The sequence below is a fragment of the Triticum aestivum genome, chromosome 2A (assembly GCF_018294505.1).
Source record: "Triticum aestivum cultivar Chinese Spring chromosome 2A, IWGSC CS RefSeq v2.1, whole genome shotgun sequence".
Taxonomy (NCBI): domain Eukaryota; kingdom Viridiplantae; phylum Streptophyta; class Magnoliopsida; order Poales; family Poaceae; genus Triticum; species Triticum aestivum.
The window spans coordinates 594,460,883-594,478,119 of NC_057797.1; the positions used below are offsets into that span (position 1 = coordinate 594,460,883).

The window sequence follows — 17,237 nt, forward strand, 5'->3', positions numbered from 1 at the left end:
GGATTTTTTCAAACTTAGGCGAGTGCCTCACTGTAGCTAAGTCCTCAAGCGAGAGAACTTAGGCGAGTACTGGACTGCAGCTAAGCCCCCGAGTGGGAGAGCTGCTCTCCACTCGGTAGGATTTTTTTCAAACTTAGGCGAGTGCCTGACTGCAGCTAAGTCCTCAAGCGAGAGAACTTAGGCGAGTACTGGACTGCAGCTAAGCCCCTGAGTGGGAGGGCTGCTCTCCACTTGGTAGGATTTTTTTTTCAAACTTAGGCGAAACGGATTCGCAGCTAAGACTCCGAGTGGGAGGCTGGCTCACCACTCAGTGGGAAATCGTTTTTATAAACTTAGGCGAAGCGGATTCACAGCTAAGCCACCCACTGGGGGATTTCTTACGTAAACAAAAACAATAATAATCACTGGGAAAAGTATAATGCTCTTGTCTTTGATAAATAAACTACAGGAGTTTTTTCTTATTACATCTTATCTGAATGATAACTCAAGTATAAAAGGGGCGGAGTAGCTCTGCATTCCAGGCTCGTGGCTCATCAATCTGGCGATCGACATTATAGAGGTGGTATGCTCCATTGTGGAGGACTCTGGTGACTATGAAGGGGCCTTCCCAAGTAGGAGCGATCTTGTGTGGTTTCTGCTGATCCACTCAGAGGACTAAGTCTCCTTGGAAGGCTCGGCTCTTCACGTTTCTGGCATGGAATCGATGCAAGTCTTGCTGATAGATGGTCGATCGAATCAAGGCCATTTCTCTTTCTTCTTCTAGGAGGTCGACTGCGTCCTGCCGGGCTTGTTCTGCTTCATCTTCAGAGTAGAGCTCAACTCAGGAAGCGCTGTGAAGCAGGTCACTCGGTAAGACTGCCTCGGCTCCGTAGACCAAAAAGAATGGGGTTCTTCTGGTCGATCGATTCGGGGTTGTTCTTAATCCCCAAAGGACTGATGGAAGCTCATCGACCCATGCACCAGCTGCATGCTTGAGATCACGCATCAATCGGGGTTTCAGTCCTTTGAGAATCAGGTCGTTCGCCCTTTCTGCTTGCCCATTCAACTGGGGGTGAGCGACCGAAGCATAGTCGACTCGAGTGCCCTGAGAGGCGCAAAAGGCCCTGAATTTGTCGGAATTGAAGTTTGACCCGTTGTCGGTGATGATGCTGTGTGGAACTCCATATCTGAATATCAACTCTCTGATGAAACTGATAGCGGTGCACGCATCAAGATTCTTGATAGGCTTGGCTTCAATCCATTTGGTGAACTTGTCGACTGCTACCAGCACATGAGTGAAGCCGCTCCTGCCTGTTCTCAGTGGTCCAACCATGTCCAGCCCCCAAACAGCGAAGGGCCAGACGAGTGGAATGGTTTTCAGGGCTTGTGCGGCATATTGGAGTAATACTGACATCCTTCACATTTGTCGACTATCTCTTTTGCCATCTCATTGGCTCTTGGCCAGTAGAACCCCGCTCGGTATGCTTTAGCCACAATGGTCCGAGAGGATGCATGATGACCACAGGTCCCCGAGTGGATATCGTTAAGGATCATCTCACCTTCTTCTGGTGTAATACACTTCTGGCCGACCCCAGTCGCGCTTTCTCTATATAACTATCCCTTTATGATTGTAAAGGCCTTGGATCGATGGACGATCTGTCGAGCCTCTTCTTCGTCTTCTGGGAGTTCTTTCCTTAGGATGTACGCGATGTACGATTCTGTCCAGGCGGGAGTGATAACCAAGACTTCCATGATCAGGTCGACCACAGCTGGAACTTCAACTTCAGTCGGATCCGTGGCGCTTTTTGGCTGCGGGGCCTCTTCAGTGAAGGGATCCTCCTGGACTGATGGTGTGTGGATGTGTTCCAAAAACACATTGCTGGGAATGGCTTCTCTTTTGGAACCTATTTTTGCCAGATCATCAGCTGCTTGATTTTTCAGTCAGGGTATGTGATGAAGCTCTAACCCCTCGAATTTCTTCTCCAGCTTTCTCACTGCATTGCAATAACCAGTCATGGCTGGACTTCTGACGTCACATTCCTTCATCACTTGATTAACCACCAAATCTGAGTCGCCATAGACCATGAGGCGACGGACGCCGAGTGAAATGGCCATTAGCAACCCATATAAAAGTGCTTCGTATTCTGCCTCGTTGTTAGAGGAATCAAAGTGAATTTGAAGAACATATCTGGGTTTATCTCCTCTGGGGGAGACCAATACCACTCCGGCGCCGGAACCATTTAGCATCTTGGAACCGCCGAAGAACATGGTCCAATGCTCCGAGTGAACCTGAGTTGGCAGTTGATGTTCAATCCACTCGGCGACAAAATCCGCGATTGCCTGGGACTTGATAGCTTTCTTTGCCTCAAACTTGATATCTAGAGGAAGGAGTTCAATCGCCCATTTTGCCACTCGACCAGTTGCGTCCCTATTATGCAAGATCTCTAACAACGGAGCGTCACTGACGACTGTAATGGAATGATCAGAGAAGTAGTGGGCAACTTTCTTTGTGGTCATATAAATCTTATATACAAGCTTTTGATAATGAGGATATCTTTGCTTCGATGGGGTCAAGACTTCAGAAATATAATACACTGGGCGCTGAACTTTGAAGGTTTTCCCTTCTTCTTCCCGCTCGACGGTAAGTACCATACCGACGACTTGTCCTGTGGCTGCAATGTAAAGCAGCAAAGGCTCCTTGCTGATTGGGGCAGCAAGCACCGGCTGGGTGGAGAGCAGAGCTTTGAGCTCTGCGAATGCTGCGTCAGCTTCAGGAGTCCACTCGAACTTGTCAGACTTCTTCATCAATCGGTAAAGAGGCAATGCCTTTTCACCGAGACGAGATATGAATCGACTTAGGGCGGCCAAGCAACCAGTAAGCTTCTGAACATCGTGCACTCGCACAAGACTTTTCATTCGGAGTATAGTACCGATTTTTTCTGGATTGGCGTCGATTCCCCGTTCAGAAACGAGAAAACCAAGTAACTTTCCGCCAGGAACCCCGAATGTGCATTTAGATGGATTAAGCTTGATATCAAACCTTCTGAGGTTGGCAAAGGTTTCAGCAAGGTCAGTCAGCAGGTCGGAACCCTTCCGTGACTTGACCACAATATCATCCATGTACGCCTCCACATTCCGACTGATTTGGGTGAGCAAACACTTCTGAATCATCCTCATGAATGTGGCTCCGGCATTCTTGAGGCCGAATGGCATGGTAACATAACAGAAGCACCCGAATGGAGTGATGAAAGCTGTTTTGATCTCGTCAGGCCGATACAGACGGATCTGATGGTACCCGAAATAGGCGTCTAAAAAAGACAGTCGCTCACATCCCGCAGTCGAGTCGACTATCTGGTCGATGCGGGGGAGAGGAAAATGATCTTTCGGGCAGGCCCGATTGATATGTTTAAAGTCAATGCACATGCGAAGTGACTTGTCCTTCTTGGGGACCATGACAACATTGGTGAGCCACTCGGAGTGGTATATTTCTCGAATGAACTCCACCGATAAGAGCCGAGCCACCTCTTCGCCAATGGCCTTTCTCTTCTGGACGGCGGACCATCGGAGATGTTCCTTGACAGGTTTTACTTTTGAGTCGACTCTTAGGCGGTGCTCAGCCAGCTCCCTGGGAACACCCAGCATGTTAGAGGGCTTCCATGCGAAAATGTCCCAGTTCTCACGGAGGAACTGGATGAGCGCTTCTTCCTATTTGGAGTTGAGTGTTGTCGAGATATGAGTTGGAGCAGCGCTGGGGTCGGTCGGGTGGATGTGAGCTGTCTTCATATCGCCAGTCGACTGAAAAGCTGACTCTGTAGCGGGCTTCTTGGCTTGCAACAAATCACTCGGGTCTGCAGCCTTCTGGTATTCCTGCAACTCCACAACTGCCATCTGAGCATCAGCGATCTTCGAACCTTTCTGAAAACATTCTTCCGCTTTCTTCCGATTGCCCATAATAGCGATCACACCTTTGGGGCCAGGCATCTTCAATTTGAGGTACACGTAACATGGTCAGGCCATGAAGCGTGCATAAGCCGGCCTCTCCAAAATAGCATGGTAGGCACTCTGGAAGTCTACAACTTCGAATGTCAACTTTTCTTTGCGGTAATTTTTGGAATCACCAAAAACCACATCAAGAGCAATCTGGCCGAGTGATTCAGCCTTCTTCCCAGGAATGACTCCATGGAAACTCATGTTGCTGGCACTGAGTCTGGACATCGGAATGCCCATCCCTTTCAATGTCTCAGCATACAATATGTTCAAACCACTGCCACCATCCATCAGGACTTTTGTCAGTCGAGTGCCTTCAACAACTGGGTCGACCACCAAAGCTTGCCTCCCAGGGGTGACGATGTGCGTTGGGTGGTCGGACTGGTCGAATGTTATGGCAGTCTGAGACCATTTCAGGTAACTAGGTGTCGCCGGAGTGACCATATTCACCTCTCGGTTAATAACTTTCAGTCAACTTTTGCTTTCAACATCGGCAAAAATCATCAGAGTGGAATTGACCTGAGGGTATCCTTCGTCACTGTCTTCTTTGTCCTTGACCTTGTCCGACTCCTTTTCCTTACTTTTGGGCTGCTTGCCCTGGAACTGCTGGATCAAGAGTGACACTGTCGAGTGGTATGTTTCGGGTAAATGAAATTACCCTCTTCATCTTTCTTTGTGTGGACGAGACATGGTAAGTCCAACACATCATTTCCGTCCTGGTCTTTAACCTTTTTGGGGTTCCAAGGTCCTTTAGGTTTCCCTTTAAACTTTCCTTGGGTTAAAGCCAAGGCTTCCCCGGGAGCCGCTGGCTCGGCTTTCCGCTTCTGTTTCCGATTGGAATTTCCTCCGGTTTCTTGGGCGACTGACTTGAGCTTGCCACTCCTGAGTCGATCATCATCTTCACCATTAGCGTACTTGGTGCCAATCTCCATCATCCGATTTAGGGACATATCTCCGGTTCGACCGAATTTCAAATTCAGTTCTTTATACTTGACGCCTTCCTTGAAGGCACAAACTGCTTGGTGGTCAGGCACGTTCTCCACCGAGTGATGTAACGTGATCCACCTCTGGATGTAATCCCTCAAAGTTTCATTCGGCTTCTGCACGCAAGACCGCAGTTCCGTCAGCCCTGCCGGTCGCTTGCATGTGCCTTCAAATGTGGTGACAAACACTCGGGAGAGATCTTCCCAAGTGTAAATGCTGCTAGGCGCTAACTGGTTCAGCCACGCTCTGGCCGAGCCCTCCAACATGAGAGGCAGGTGCTTCATGGCCACTTCATCATTGCCGCCGCCAATCTGGACGGCCACTCGGTAGTCCTCAAGCCAAGTATCGGGCTTGGACTCGCCACTGAACTTACTGACTCCAGTCGCCAACCTGAAGTTGGAAGGAATCACAGCGGCCCTGATGGCTCTACTAAAGCACTCTGGCCCCGAAACATGTACTCTGCTGCTGGTAGGTGCATCTCTGTCGTGACCTTCTCGGTGAGCCCTGTTCCTGTCGACCAAACCTTGGACGAGAATGGATCTCGCATCAAAGCCTGGCCCTCTGGGGTCGACTGGAATCCTTCGCCCACCACTATGAGGGCGCCTGTCATCCTGCTGGCGAGGAACATACGACCCGCTCCTCTGGGAAGGCATGGGCACTCGACGTCGACCGTCACGATCGACTCGGTGATCATGCTGCTCATGGTTCCCATACTGGTCACGCCGGTCTCCACGTCCCTCACGCCTCGGGGGCGATCTCGGGCTGTGAGCCGACTGGACTGTGTCCGCGGCAACGGATCTGCTGTGAATCCTGTTCCGCGACTGAGAAACATCGGAATTCTGGTCTCCTGCTGCCCGAAGTAACGCTCTGATCTGCAGCAAGCCTCTGCCAGCCTCCGACTGGGAAGGCTGAATCGACTCCGCTATACGGGCTGGAGCTGCTAAATTCTGAATCGGAGTTTGATATACCTGCGGGGGCGGGAAGAGCTGACGTCGACTGGATTCGGGAACCCGTTGTCACGCACGCTCGTCGAGTGCTCGCTGGAGGTTCTCCAGTCGAGTGCGCTCGGCCAAGTTTGCCAGGCGCGCGTCTTCCAAGGTACGAGCCTCGGGGGTTTCTCCAACGATAGGAGTGTGCAGTGCATCCACGTTCCGGCGGCGAAGTTCTTCTCTCTGCAGCGACGTGAGAGGCTCGAGAAGATACTCCTCATGAGGATGCGATGGGTCGCCTCCACCTGCGGCTCCGTCGGTGCGGGGAAAACCGGGAGGACTGGGCGGTCCATCGACCATCAGAACCTTCACCGCCGGATCGCTGCTGTCGCACTCGGATGCGGTCTCTGCGGAGCCAGTTGACAGGTCGAACAGGCCGTAGAGGGATTCGTCGGGCTCGATCACCGCGACTTGAGGGGTGGCCGACTGACGTGCCACCGCGTGTCTCACCCACCGCTGAAGTCTCGACCGACCGGAGCGCTTGCGCTGGCGGGAGACGGGGAGGAAGGACAACACAGGAGCCGACCGGTAGGGGGTCGACGGTTGCCGCAGGAGAACGCCGCGGACGCACGCGCTAAAGTGCGTTGCCCCGCGAACAGGGAGTGCGTCCACGTCGAGCGGAGCCTCCTGGAGCCAAGCAGAGTCGTCGACGATGAACGTGAGCACACCGAGACGGATCTCGCGGCCCTCCACCAAAACTCCGCCGAAAACCATGATGATTCGGGTCGGAAAAGGTCGCAACTCCTCCAATAAACGCTAAAACACCTGCCCCACGGTGGGCGCCAACTGTCGTGGTTCCAAGTCTGACAGTAGTGTAGGGGGGTAAGTATGGAGAGGCAAGATCTTAGCTATGGAGAAGTTGTAAGAACGCAAGGTTTACGAGTTCAGGCCCTTCTCGAAGGAAGTAATAGCCCTACGTCTCGGAGCACGGAGGCGGTCGACTGGATTATGAGAGTATGAATTATAGGGGTGCGAACCCTTTACACTGAGGAGAGGGTGGCTTATATAGAGTCCGCCAGACCCCTCCGGCCCTCAGTTATGCAGGGTTTTAAGTACATTAAGGTCGGGCGTTACTGGTAACGCCCCTAATAAAGTGCTATGATGACCATAAAAGCTACTTAATGACCGACCGTTAGCGTGCGGAGTGACTTTAGGTCTCCTGGCCGTCGGGTGGTTGGATCTTGGTCGAGTGGTTGCTTCTTGATCGAGTGTCTTCGAGTCCGTCGAGTGAAACACCGCCAAGTCGATTAAAATGTGATTTCTTCTGGAGGTGTCCTTGGGTAGGTCAGTTTGGACAGGTTCATGACCCTACCCTAGATACATAGCTTCATCACTGCGTGCTCTCTCTCTCTATCTATCTATCTATCTATCTATCTCTCTCTCGATTTATTTCAAATTCATTTTTTGATGAAAATGATCCAAATATATTATCAATGTTCACCGAAAGTACAAAGCACCTCAAACATAATAAAAATTACATTGAGATTCTGAACCCCAACACAACCACTGCCAGTGTTAAAACGAGCCACTGATGCGCTGTTGTCGCTGCTGTCCTACTGGAGCCGACTACATTCATTTTTAGAGTAGTTGATATTACCTTCATATCAAAGTACAAGACGTTTTTGTAGGCTAGGCGGTAGTAAATACCAAGTGCAATTTATGATGGATGCAAAATGATAATTCGGTAAAACATTTTTGATTCAAATATATCGAACAACCGTTGTTGTCCGTGGCTTATTTCCTTCTCAACAACACTGCTCTGGCCATCTACGAGGTACTCACTCGGTACGTATTAGCCATATCCATTACACGGCAGCGTTGCTTTACTTAGCTCCCAGCAATTCACTTACTTAGCTTTATTCTATTAGGATCGGAGGACCATCACATTTCAGGCCTGGGAGTTGAGGCGGGTGCACCCACGTCACCTATGGGGTGCGCCCGCTCCCCACGGGCTTGCCGCCGGACGCCTCCGCAGCTGCGGCGCCACTGCTCGCCACCGTGCACGGGCCCGACTGGCACCCGGCGCCGCAGTAGTCCGGGCCCGTGCCGCAGTAACCCCACTGGCTGCAGCACATGCCCGCCGGGCAGTTGCAGTTCTGCGCGACCGCCGGACCAGCGGCGGACAGGAGGAGCACTGCCAGCCCGAAGGCCAGGAATGTCGCAGTGAGCGGCATCGCTAGCTTTGCCATCTGTGCTTGATAAGTGGCCGGGTAACTGGTTAAGGTTCTGCTGTTGGTGTGGCGCAGCTATTTGAGATGGAGAAGTTCCGCCTGGGGTGGTGGTTTATATAGGAGAGTTCGATAGCAGAAAAGGAAATATCATGGGCAGGCGTGATGATGAGATTACGCTTGGACGTTACACATATGCAAAGGATGACGCGTATCTTATCTCGGTTTGTTAGCCATACATGGGCACAACTGCAGCGGCCACGCACGGCCAACAGTGATGACGTCCCCGGTCCGGAACGGTGGCTGCTGACCGGGCTATCTAATGATGAAATGATAAGTATCTCAATTTTTTATAGGAAAAGACATGCAATTGAAAGCATAGCATAGAAATTTTTCATTGAATCTAGGCTAATACTTTTGTTTTAAAATGTGATTGATTGATTCTTATCTCATACAGGAACAGGAATCCACGCAAATGACCAATGGTGGCCAGGCTCCAGTGAGCTTGTTTAAAAAAAACATGTTTCCATAGCGCAAAAGAAACTGGCAAAATTTGTAAATACAGAAATACAAGTTTAACACATCCGAGAAAAGTTTCATAACATTATACTTTGACACGTGGCCTACCAAAACAAGGCAAATATGTATTTTCAAAATGGGCCGACTTTTCTTTTTGTCGGGCCACAATTTTGTCTTTTTTGTACAGCATACATCACAATATTTTCAAACGATTTTTTACACATTTGTGCAGAAAACACATAAGTTTCCATGGAAAGAAACAATTTGATGAAACATTTAAATATGATTTTTGTTTTTCTTTTTTGAAAAAGGGGCTCGATGGACATCCCTGAGTGGTGTTTCTTAAATATCTTCAAGCTGTTGCGATCCCCCTTAGTCTTCCGGGTAATAAAATATTTCCCGACAAAACATTCTTTGGGTCACAAACATTTGTCATCTTGTTTAAGCTACTCACCATTGTGGAACAATAATACTCTAATATTTCTTTTGGATATCACACAATTTTCTTTTAAGAATTGAGCGTGAGCTCGTCCAACATAAGAAGTCACTTAACATAAGCTTCACAACCTCGAATTTTATGAAATGGAAATAGTGACTTTTCTCGTTCCATGTCTCGTATCGTGTCCTATTCAGAGATTTAGATGATACCCTCCATAGTGTGGAAGCCAGTATTTTGCTTTATTTAGAGCAGGACCCAAAATGATAAGTCTTCATTAAAACCATTTGCAATAAGGTTCAATTAGATGACAAGTCATCAATAAAACCATCTGCAATAAGGTTCAATTGGGTCAACCAGACAGACCATTTTTTTGAGGCGTTCTCAGAAGTATGAGCTGCGAAACTATTCTGAAACTTTTACATATCACTAAACTCCTAACTCAAATACATGGATTGGTGGATCCATGTGTAGGTCATAGCAACTTGATTTCAACATGTTGATTATATACTTTATTACATATTTCTTTAAACTTTTCAAACATATGGGATGTCATATGTTGTCTGAATGACCAAGGGGGTCTCGGACTGGAAGATCTTGAGATTAAGAGTTTTTGTTGCACAAATGGCTTTACGTTACTCACCTAGGATGGTGTATGGAAATAATTGCTCCGAAATGAATACCTACATTCTAAAACCCTCTCTGAAGTTTAGGCAAAGCCAAATGATTCTCATTTTTTGGAAATGTCTCATGGGGGTTAAAAGTTGGTTTTTCGTCTACGAACCTTTATGGCAGGCAATGGTTTATAGGTTTTGAGAACACCCATGGCCGGGGATATGCCACCAGTTATGCGGTGCCCATGGCATTATCATATTGCCCAACGGAAAGACATGTCTGTTGCCTCGAGAACACTATTTGAAATCTACATTTTACCTAGGGTCGTAACCGCTGAATATTCCTTTTCGACGACCTATAATTGGTGAGAAATGGACCCAGTTGGTACGTCTTGTTGTTGGGGAACGTAGCATGCAATTTCAAAAATTTCGTACAATCACGCAAGATCTATCTAGCAGATGCATAGCAAGGAGAGGGGGAGAGTGCGTCCATGTATCCTCGTAGACCGAAAGTAAAAGCGTTAACTTAACGCGGTTGATGTAGTCGAACTTCTTCGCGGTCCAACCGATCAAGTACCGAACGTACGACACCTTCGAGTTCAGCACACATTAACCTCGATGACGTCCCTCGAACTCCTGATCCAGCAAAGTGTCGATGGAGAGTTTCGTCAACACGACGGCATGGTGACGGTGATGGTGATGTGATCCGCGCAGGGCTTTGCCTAAGCACTACGACAATATGACCGAAGAAGTAGACTATGGAGGGGGGCACCGCACACGGCTAAGAACAATTGTTGTGCTTTGGGGTGCCCCCTACCCCCGTATATAAAGGAGGAGAGGGAGGAGGCCGGCCACAGGGGGGGCGCCATGGCGGGGGAACCGACTAGGACTCCTGGTCCAAGTCGCCCCCACCCTTCCTTCTTTCGGAGGGGGAAAGGGGGAAGGAGAGGGAAAGGGGGAAGGAAAGGGGGCCGCGCCCCCTTCCCCTTGTCCAATTCGGACAGCCCATGGGAGGGGCGCGCGCCACCCCTTGCAGGCTCCCCTCTCTCTCCCCTATGGCCCATGTAGGCCCATTATTTCCCCGGGGGTTCCGGTAACCTCTTGGTACTACAAAAAATAGCAGAAACAATCCGGAACCATTCCGGTGTCCGAATACCATCGTCCAATATATCAATAATTACCTCTCGACCATTTCGAGACTCCTCATCATGTCTGTGATCTCAATCGTGACTCCGAACAATATTCGGATACCAAAACACATAACTCATAATACAAATCGTCATCGAACGTTAAGCGTGCGAACCCTACGGGTTTGAGAACTATGTAGACATGACTGAGACACATCTCCGATCAATAACCAATAGCAGAACCTGGATGCTCATATTGGTTCCTACATATTCCATAAAGATCTTTATCTGTCAAACTGTAATGACAATATATGTTATTCCCTTTGTCATCAGTATGTTACTTGCCCGAGATTCGATCGTCGGTATCTTCATACCTAGTTCAATCTTGTTACCAGCAAGTCTGTTTACTCGTTCCGTAATGCATCATCCCACAACTAACTCATTAGTCACATTGCTTGCAAGGCTTATCGTGATGTGCATTGCCGAGAGGGCCCAGAGATACCTCTCCGATACTCGAAGTGACAAATCCTAATCTTGATCTATGGCAACCCAATAAACACATTCGGAGACACCTGTAGAGCATTTTTATAATCACCCAGTTACATTGTGATGTTTGATAGCACACAAGGTGTTCCTCGGGTATTCGGGAATTGCATAATCTCATAGTCAAAGGAATATGTATAAGTCATGAAGAAAGCGATAGCAATAAAACTTAACGATCATTATGCTAATCTAACATATGTGTCTTGTCCATCACATTATTCTCCTAATGATGTGACCTCTTTCATTAAATGACAACACATGCCCATGGTCAGGAAACTTAACCATCTTTGATTAGTAAGCTAGTCAAGTAGAGGCATACTAGGGACACTTTGTTTTGTCTATGTATTCACACATGTATCAAGTTTTCGGTTAATACAATTCTAGCATGAATAATAAACATTTATCATGATATAAAAATATATAAATAACAACTTTATTATTGCCTCTAGGGCATAATTCCTTCACTTGTTACAAGGTTGATGATGGTTAATCTAACAAATGAACCAGACACATTCTATTGAAAATTCACACCTTCAGGTGTCTTCACAGTCAAATCTATATATGAATATGTCTGAAAACTGGTTAGTAAGGGCTCGCCCAAAATTGAAGTCTCAAATCCATATAGGAGTTTGTGCTTTACTTTGGGATATTTGAAACTCTCGTAATGGTTATATTCTTAACTTTAGGAAAGTTCCAAATTTCTAGTGAGTCATTTTTTAGGCTTGTCAACTGGATTCATATGTGGTCCTTACTTCATAAGGAGGACAAGCGGGCGCCCACAGTCTTTGGTTGCAACCGATGAAAGATGGTCTTTTGAGGTTTATTCACCCATTTGGTTGTGGACCCACTAGTACAATTTGTGATGCATAAGGCTCATATTCGTACTTTTTATTTTTGCCATTTGGACAGCCATTTGTGGAATTAATCTGTTGAACTATTTTGAACTGTTGGATGGCATGAATTTTGCGGTGATTATTAAAAATTTGTGTGCATCATTCGATGCAGAGACTGAGGGCAGTCCCCTCTTTTTCTAAAAAAAGGTAGCCATATTCATATCTATTAAGTTCGCCTATAAAAATATTAAAAATTGAAAACCTCTTTGATTGGTCATGCTCAGTGGACCACATACATAACCTATAAGTTCCAATATCTAGATCGAAGTGAAAAGTGCCTTCTTCATCTTCAAGCTTCGCACATCTCAAGTGGTTGAAAATGAAATGACTCTAGAAGGCCATCATCATGTAGCTTCTACCCACACTTATGTGAATTAAATGACTATCAAAAATAGTTTGGGTTCAGATCATTAGAGCATCTCCAACAATAGCAGTGGTCCCTGACTTTTTACATCACTTTGCACCAAAACTTGCTCCAACAGTGCTCAAAACTTGTCATGGTCTCCAACGGGTGTGGTCCCATTTTTGGGCAGCCCTCAGAAACAACCCCAAATGATGTATTTACATCACATGCAGCTGTCCTAAAAGTTTACATCACGGGGGCCATGCAGAACCACAAGAAAACGACTGTTTTACATCACTTTGTGCCAAAAACGTTCCTCCAACAACTGTATACCATAAAAAGAGTGACATGAGGTATATTAGGGCATCAATTTCAGGGCAGATGTTGGAGATGAAAATTTTCTAATGTCTTAAAAGTCACTTCTTGTGCCCTAAATTTCTCTCCAACTGCTTTTCAGTGCTTTATTGTAGGGCAGCTATTGAAGATGCTTTTAAGTCGGAACCTTCTATGTTGATGTTGTAGGCCGACTCGCCTTCAAAAGGAAATAATCAATCCTTTTGTGAGGTAACTGATTCTCTTTTCAGTTTCGGCGATCAAAAAATAATAGCTTTGAGCCATTGGATCGAAAATGAACTGATGGATCATTTTTTTTTTCTTCCTCCAACCGTCTTATTTTCTGGCTTTATTCCCCATAGCACATGATCTCTCTCCCCGGTCCGATTTTCCCCCTACCTCTCAGATCTGGTGAGGTCCTTATCAAACCCTCATGGGTCACGTCGCGGCCTCGCCTTTGCCGGTAATGTCGTGCCCATCCGGGCCGCTCTCACCTTGGCCTCCTAGCACTGCGTGCTCTCTCTCTCTCTCTCAATTTATTTCAAATTCATTTTTTTGATGAAAATGATCCAAATATATTATCAATGTTCACCGAAAGTACAAAGCACCTTAAACATAATAAAAATTACATTGAGATTCTGAGACCCCCGAACAACCACTACCGGTGTTAGAACGAGTCACTGACGCGTTGTTGTCACCGCTGCCCTACTGGAGCCGACTATATTCATTTTTATAGTTGATATTACCTTCATATCAAAATACAAGACGTTTTTGTAGGCTAGGCAGTAGCAAATACCAAGTGCAATTTATGATGGATGCAAAATGATAACTCGGTAAAACATTTTTGATTCAAATATATCGAACAACCGTTGTTGTCCGTGGCTTATTTCCTTCTCAACAACACTGCTCTGGCCATCTACGAGGTACTCACTCGGTACGTATTAGCCATATCCATTACACGGCAGCGTTGCTTTACTTAGCTCCCAGTAAAATTCACTTACTTAGCTTTATTCTATTATAAGCTCGGACTATCATCACATTCCAGGCCTGGGAGTTGAGGCAGGTGCACCCGCGTCGCCTATGGGGTGCGGTTGCTCCCCACGGGCTTGCCGCCGGACGCCTCCGCAGCTGCGGCACCACTGCTCGCCACCGTGCACGGGCCCGACTGGCACCCGGCGCCGCAGTAGTCCGGGCCCGTGCCGCAGTAACCCCACTGGCTGCAGCACATGCCCGCCGGGCAGTTGCAGTTCTGCGCGACCGCCGGACCGGCGGCGGACAGGAGGAGCACTGCCAGCCCGAAGGCCAGGAATGTCGCAGTGAGCGGCATCGCTAGCTTTGCCATCTGTGCTTGATAAGTGGCCGGGTAACTGGTTAAGGTTCTGCTGTTGGTGTGGCGCAGCTATTTGAGATGGAGAAGTTCCGCCTGGGGTGGTGGTTTATATAGGAGAGTTCGATAGCAGAAAAGGAAATATGAAATTACGCTTGGACGTGATGATGAGATTACGCTTGGACGTTACACATACGCAAATGGTGACGCGCATCTTATCTCAGTTTGTTAGCCATATATAGGCACAACTGCATTGGCCACGCACGGCCAACAGTGATGACGCCCCCGGTCCGGAACGGTGGCTGCTGACCGGGCTATCTAAATGTCTATCTATCAAAGGCCTTTTTCTGGTTCATAGGATAGGAGGTAAAATGATATGTATCTTAATTTCTACAGGGAAAGATATACAATTTGATGTGTAGCATAGGAATCTTTTCATTTAATCTAGGCTAATATTCTCTTTTGTAATGTGATGGATTGGTTCTTATCCTACATAGAAATAGGAATCCATTTCTATATAAACCAAAGGGCACTAATAAAATTTTCTATAATTTTTCCCTTTAAAATTCCTGTAAAGCAAAGGAGGTCTAAGCTACTGCTGCGTAGCGATCAGCCGATGAACCGAGTGGCAATCTCGGCTATCGTGGGAATGTATCTAGTACCCCACCCTTGTGATGCTATCGATGCACCGGATGTCACAACTAATTTAAATGTTTGATAAAATCTGAAAAAATTATAGGACATTGAGACAACATTAATATATGTTGTCACAAAATTTCATATTAAAATTTGAAACATTACTCGAGAATACAACTGACAAATTTGACATTTGTCCGATAATGGGCTAAATCTAAAGTCCAACTTGTGCTATATGCAATTTAGTGTTGAATTTGTTTTTTATTTTCCAAGCTATGTTTCAAATTTTGATTTGAATTTTATGAACATGCATCAACATTGTCTGAATATGCTAAAAAATTAAATGAATATTTTAAAATGTTCTACACGAGTTTGATGAATCAGTGCACCAGATATTCTCCCTTAGTATCATATGCACATGCGCAAACTCTCTAGTATTAAGGTATAAGCAGCGGGCAAACATGGATGGAACAGCAATCCCACGCACCTAGCCCTCCCCGCCCCCTAGTGTGGTTTTCATTACCTTTTGTCGTTGATTTTCTTTTTTTTGCTTCATGCCAAACTGTGTCTTGTTTTCATTTTCTGTTTCTTTTTTGTTATCGTTTTGGTTGCCATTTTATTTTTAAATATGTGCTTAATTTTCAATCCATGATTTTTTCAAACAATTATACATGAACATTTTATAGAAAAGCATGAACATTTAATTAAATTCATCAATTTTTAAACACATTTTATAAATTCACAAACATTTCTAAAAATACAATTTCATAAAAAGCATTGCATTTCTTCAAATCTATTGAATGAAACGGAATTCCTTTATAAAAAACAGTGCAAAACCAATAATAGACCAGATGAGAATCTGTCAAATAAAAATAGCAAGGTATCTAACTAATAAAAAATAATGGATCAGACCAGTGATTCAGAACTATAGCTACTAACCGAGATATCTAAGGGCAATTCCAACAGGAGACGCTTATAGAGAAAAAATAAATTTTACTAAATTAGAAACATCTAAGCGATTTACCTTCCAGCGCTAGACGCTAACTACCGGTGCTAATTGATCGTTCATTCGACGCCAGGATTTTGGGGCTCAACTACCAATCGACGGGGAAATTGCTAGGAAATTGATCCTGGTTCCTCTTCTAGCGTATCCCGTTGGAGATGCTAACTATCTTGTCTATTCCATTGTAGCGATATAGCGATAAACCGAATGCCAGCTTCGGTATCGTACAAGCAGGAGCAAATTTTCAACGATGTGCCATCGCACACCCGCACTGGCTGTTGTCAACCCCCATGGCTGTTTGGGATGCATTGGGCGCGCGACATCCACCCTAGTCTCCTCTAGGCACAAAACTCAGTATGCTTTAGATTTTTTTTTTTGAGACAAAGTATGCTTTAGATACGCTTCGCACAAGCGCCCGACCCTACTGGACCAGCCCATCACAGCCAGCGGCCCATGCAAAGAAACAACGCACTGTAGCGAGCCGGTTCATTCTAGTGAACTGGTCATTGTAGCGACTTGTGCACTGTAAGGACCCGGTATACTGTAGCGAAACAATATTTTGCTAATTTTCTAAAACGTGAACATTAATTGACTTTTCTGTATATTTTCAAAATTCCAAACAATTTCAGAAACGTGAACATCTTTGAAAATTCCCCAAGTTGTTTTGAAAATGCGAACATTTTTTGAATTTGAGAAAGGAACTTATTTTGAAATTCCAAAAAATTGGAAACACAGAACTATTTTGAATTTGCGAACAAAAATTAAAAATAATAACAGTTTTTGAAATTGTGAACAAATTTTGAAAATGGGACATTTTTTAGGTTACTTAAATGTTGAATTTGTAGTGTTAATCGATCGTAGTCAGATGGGGGTTAGTAGTAACTTAGAGCTATGGAGACAAACTTTGGAGTCAAAAGGTGTTAGGCTTAGTAAAATTAAAACAAGTACATGAGGTGCAATTTTAGTACAAATAGGCACGAGAGGAGATGGTGAGCCTTAATGGCTAGGTGGTATCTTAGAACGGCACCTTTTGATTTTGGGGTCCATGTTGCAGAAGGATGGTGACATTGATGAAGATCTGATCCATCAAATCAAAGACGGGTGAATGAAATGGCGCTAAGTGTTTCATGTTCTCTGTGACAAGCGAGTGCCACAAAAACTAAGACATGTTTCATAGGATGGTGATTCGACCTACGATGTTGTATGACAATGAGTGTTGGCCAAGTAAAGAACGACATGCTCAACAATTAGGTGTAGAGGAAATACGCATCTTGAGATGGATGTGTGACCACGCCAGAAGTGATATGGTTCGGAATGATGATGATATACATAATATAGTTGGGATAGCACCGAAGA

At 45.9% G+C, this 17,237-nt stretch overlaps 2 protein-coding genes across 2 annotated transcripts; both read right to left on the reverse strand.

The window, feature by feature from the left end:
* Positions 1 to 7,510: 7,510 nt before the first annotated feature.
* Positions 7,511 to 8,202, reverse strand: LOC123185650 (chitinase 5-like). The gene has a single exon (XM_044597497.1). It carries the CDS (start codon positions 8,126 to 8,128, stop codon positions 7,865 to 7,867), a length of 264 nt encoding a protein of 87 aa, XP_044453432.1. The 5' UTR covers positions 8,129 to 8,202; the 3' UTR covers positions 7,511 to 7,864.
* A 5,539-nt stretch (positions 8,203 to 13,741) lies between these two features.
* LOC123185651 (chitinase 5-like) lies at positions 13,742 to 14,330 on the reverse strand. The gene has a single exon (XM_044597498.1). It carries the CDS (start codon positions 14,255 to 14,257, stop codon positions 13,994 to 13,996), a length of 264 nt encoding a protein of 87 aa, XP_044453433.1. The 5' UTR covers positions 14,258 to 14,330; the 3' UTR covers positions 13,742 to 13,993.
* Positions 14,331 to 17,237: the final 2,907 nt, after the last annotated feature.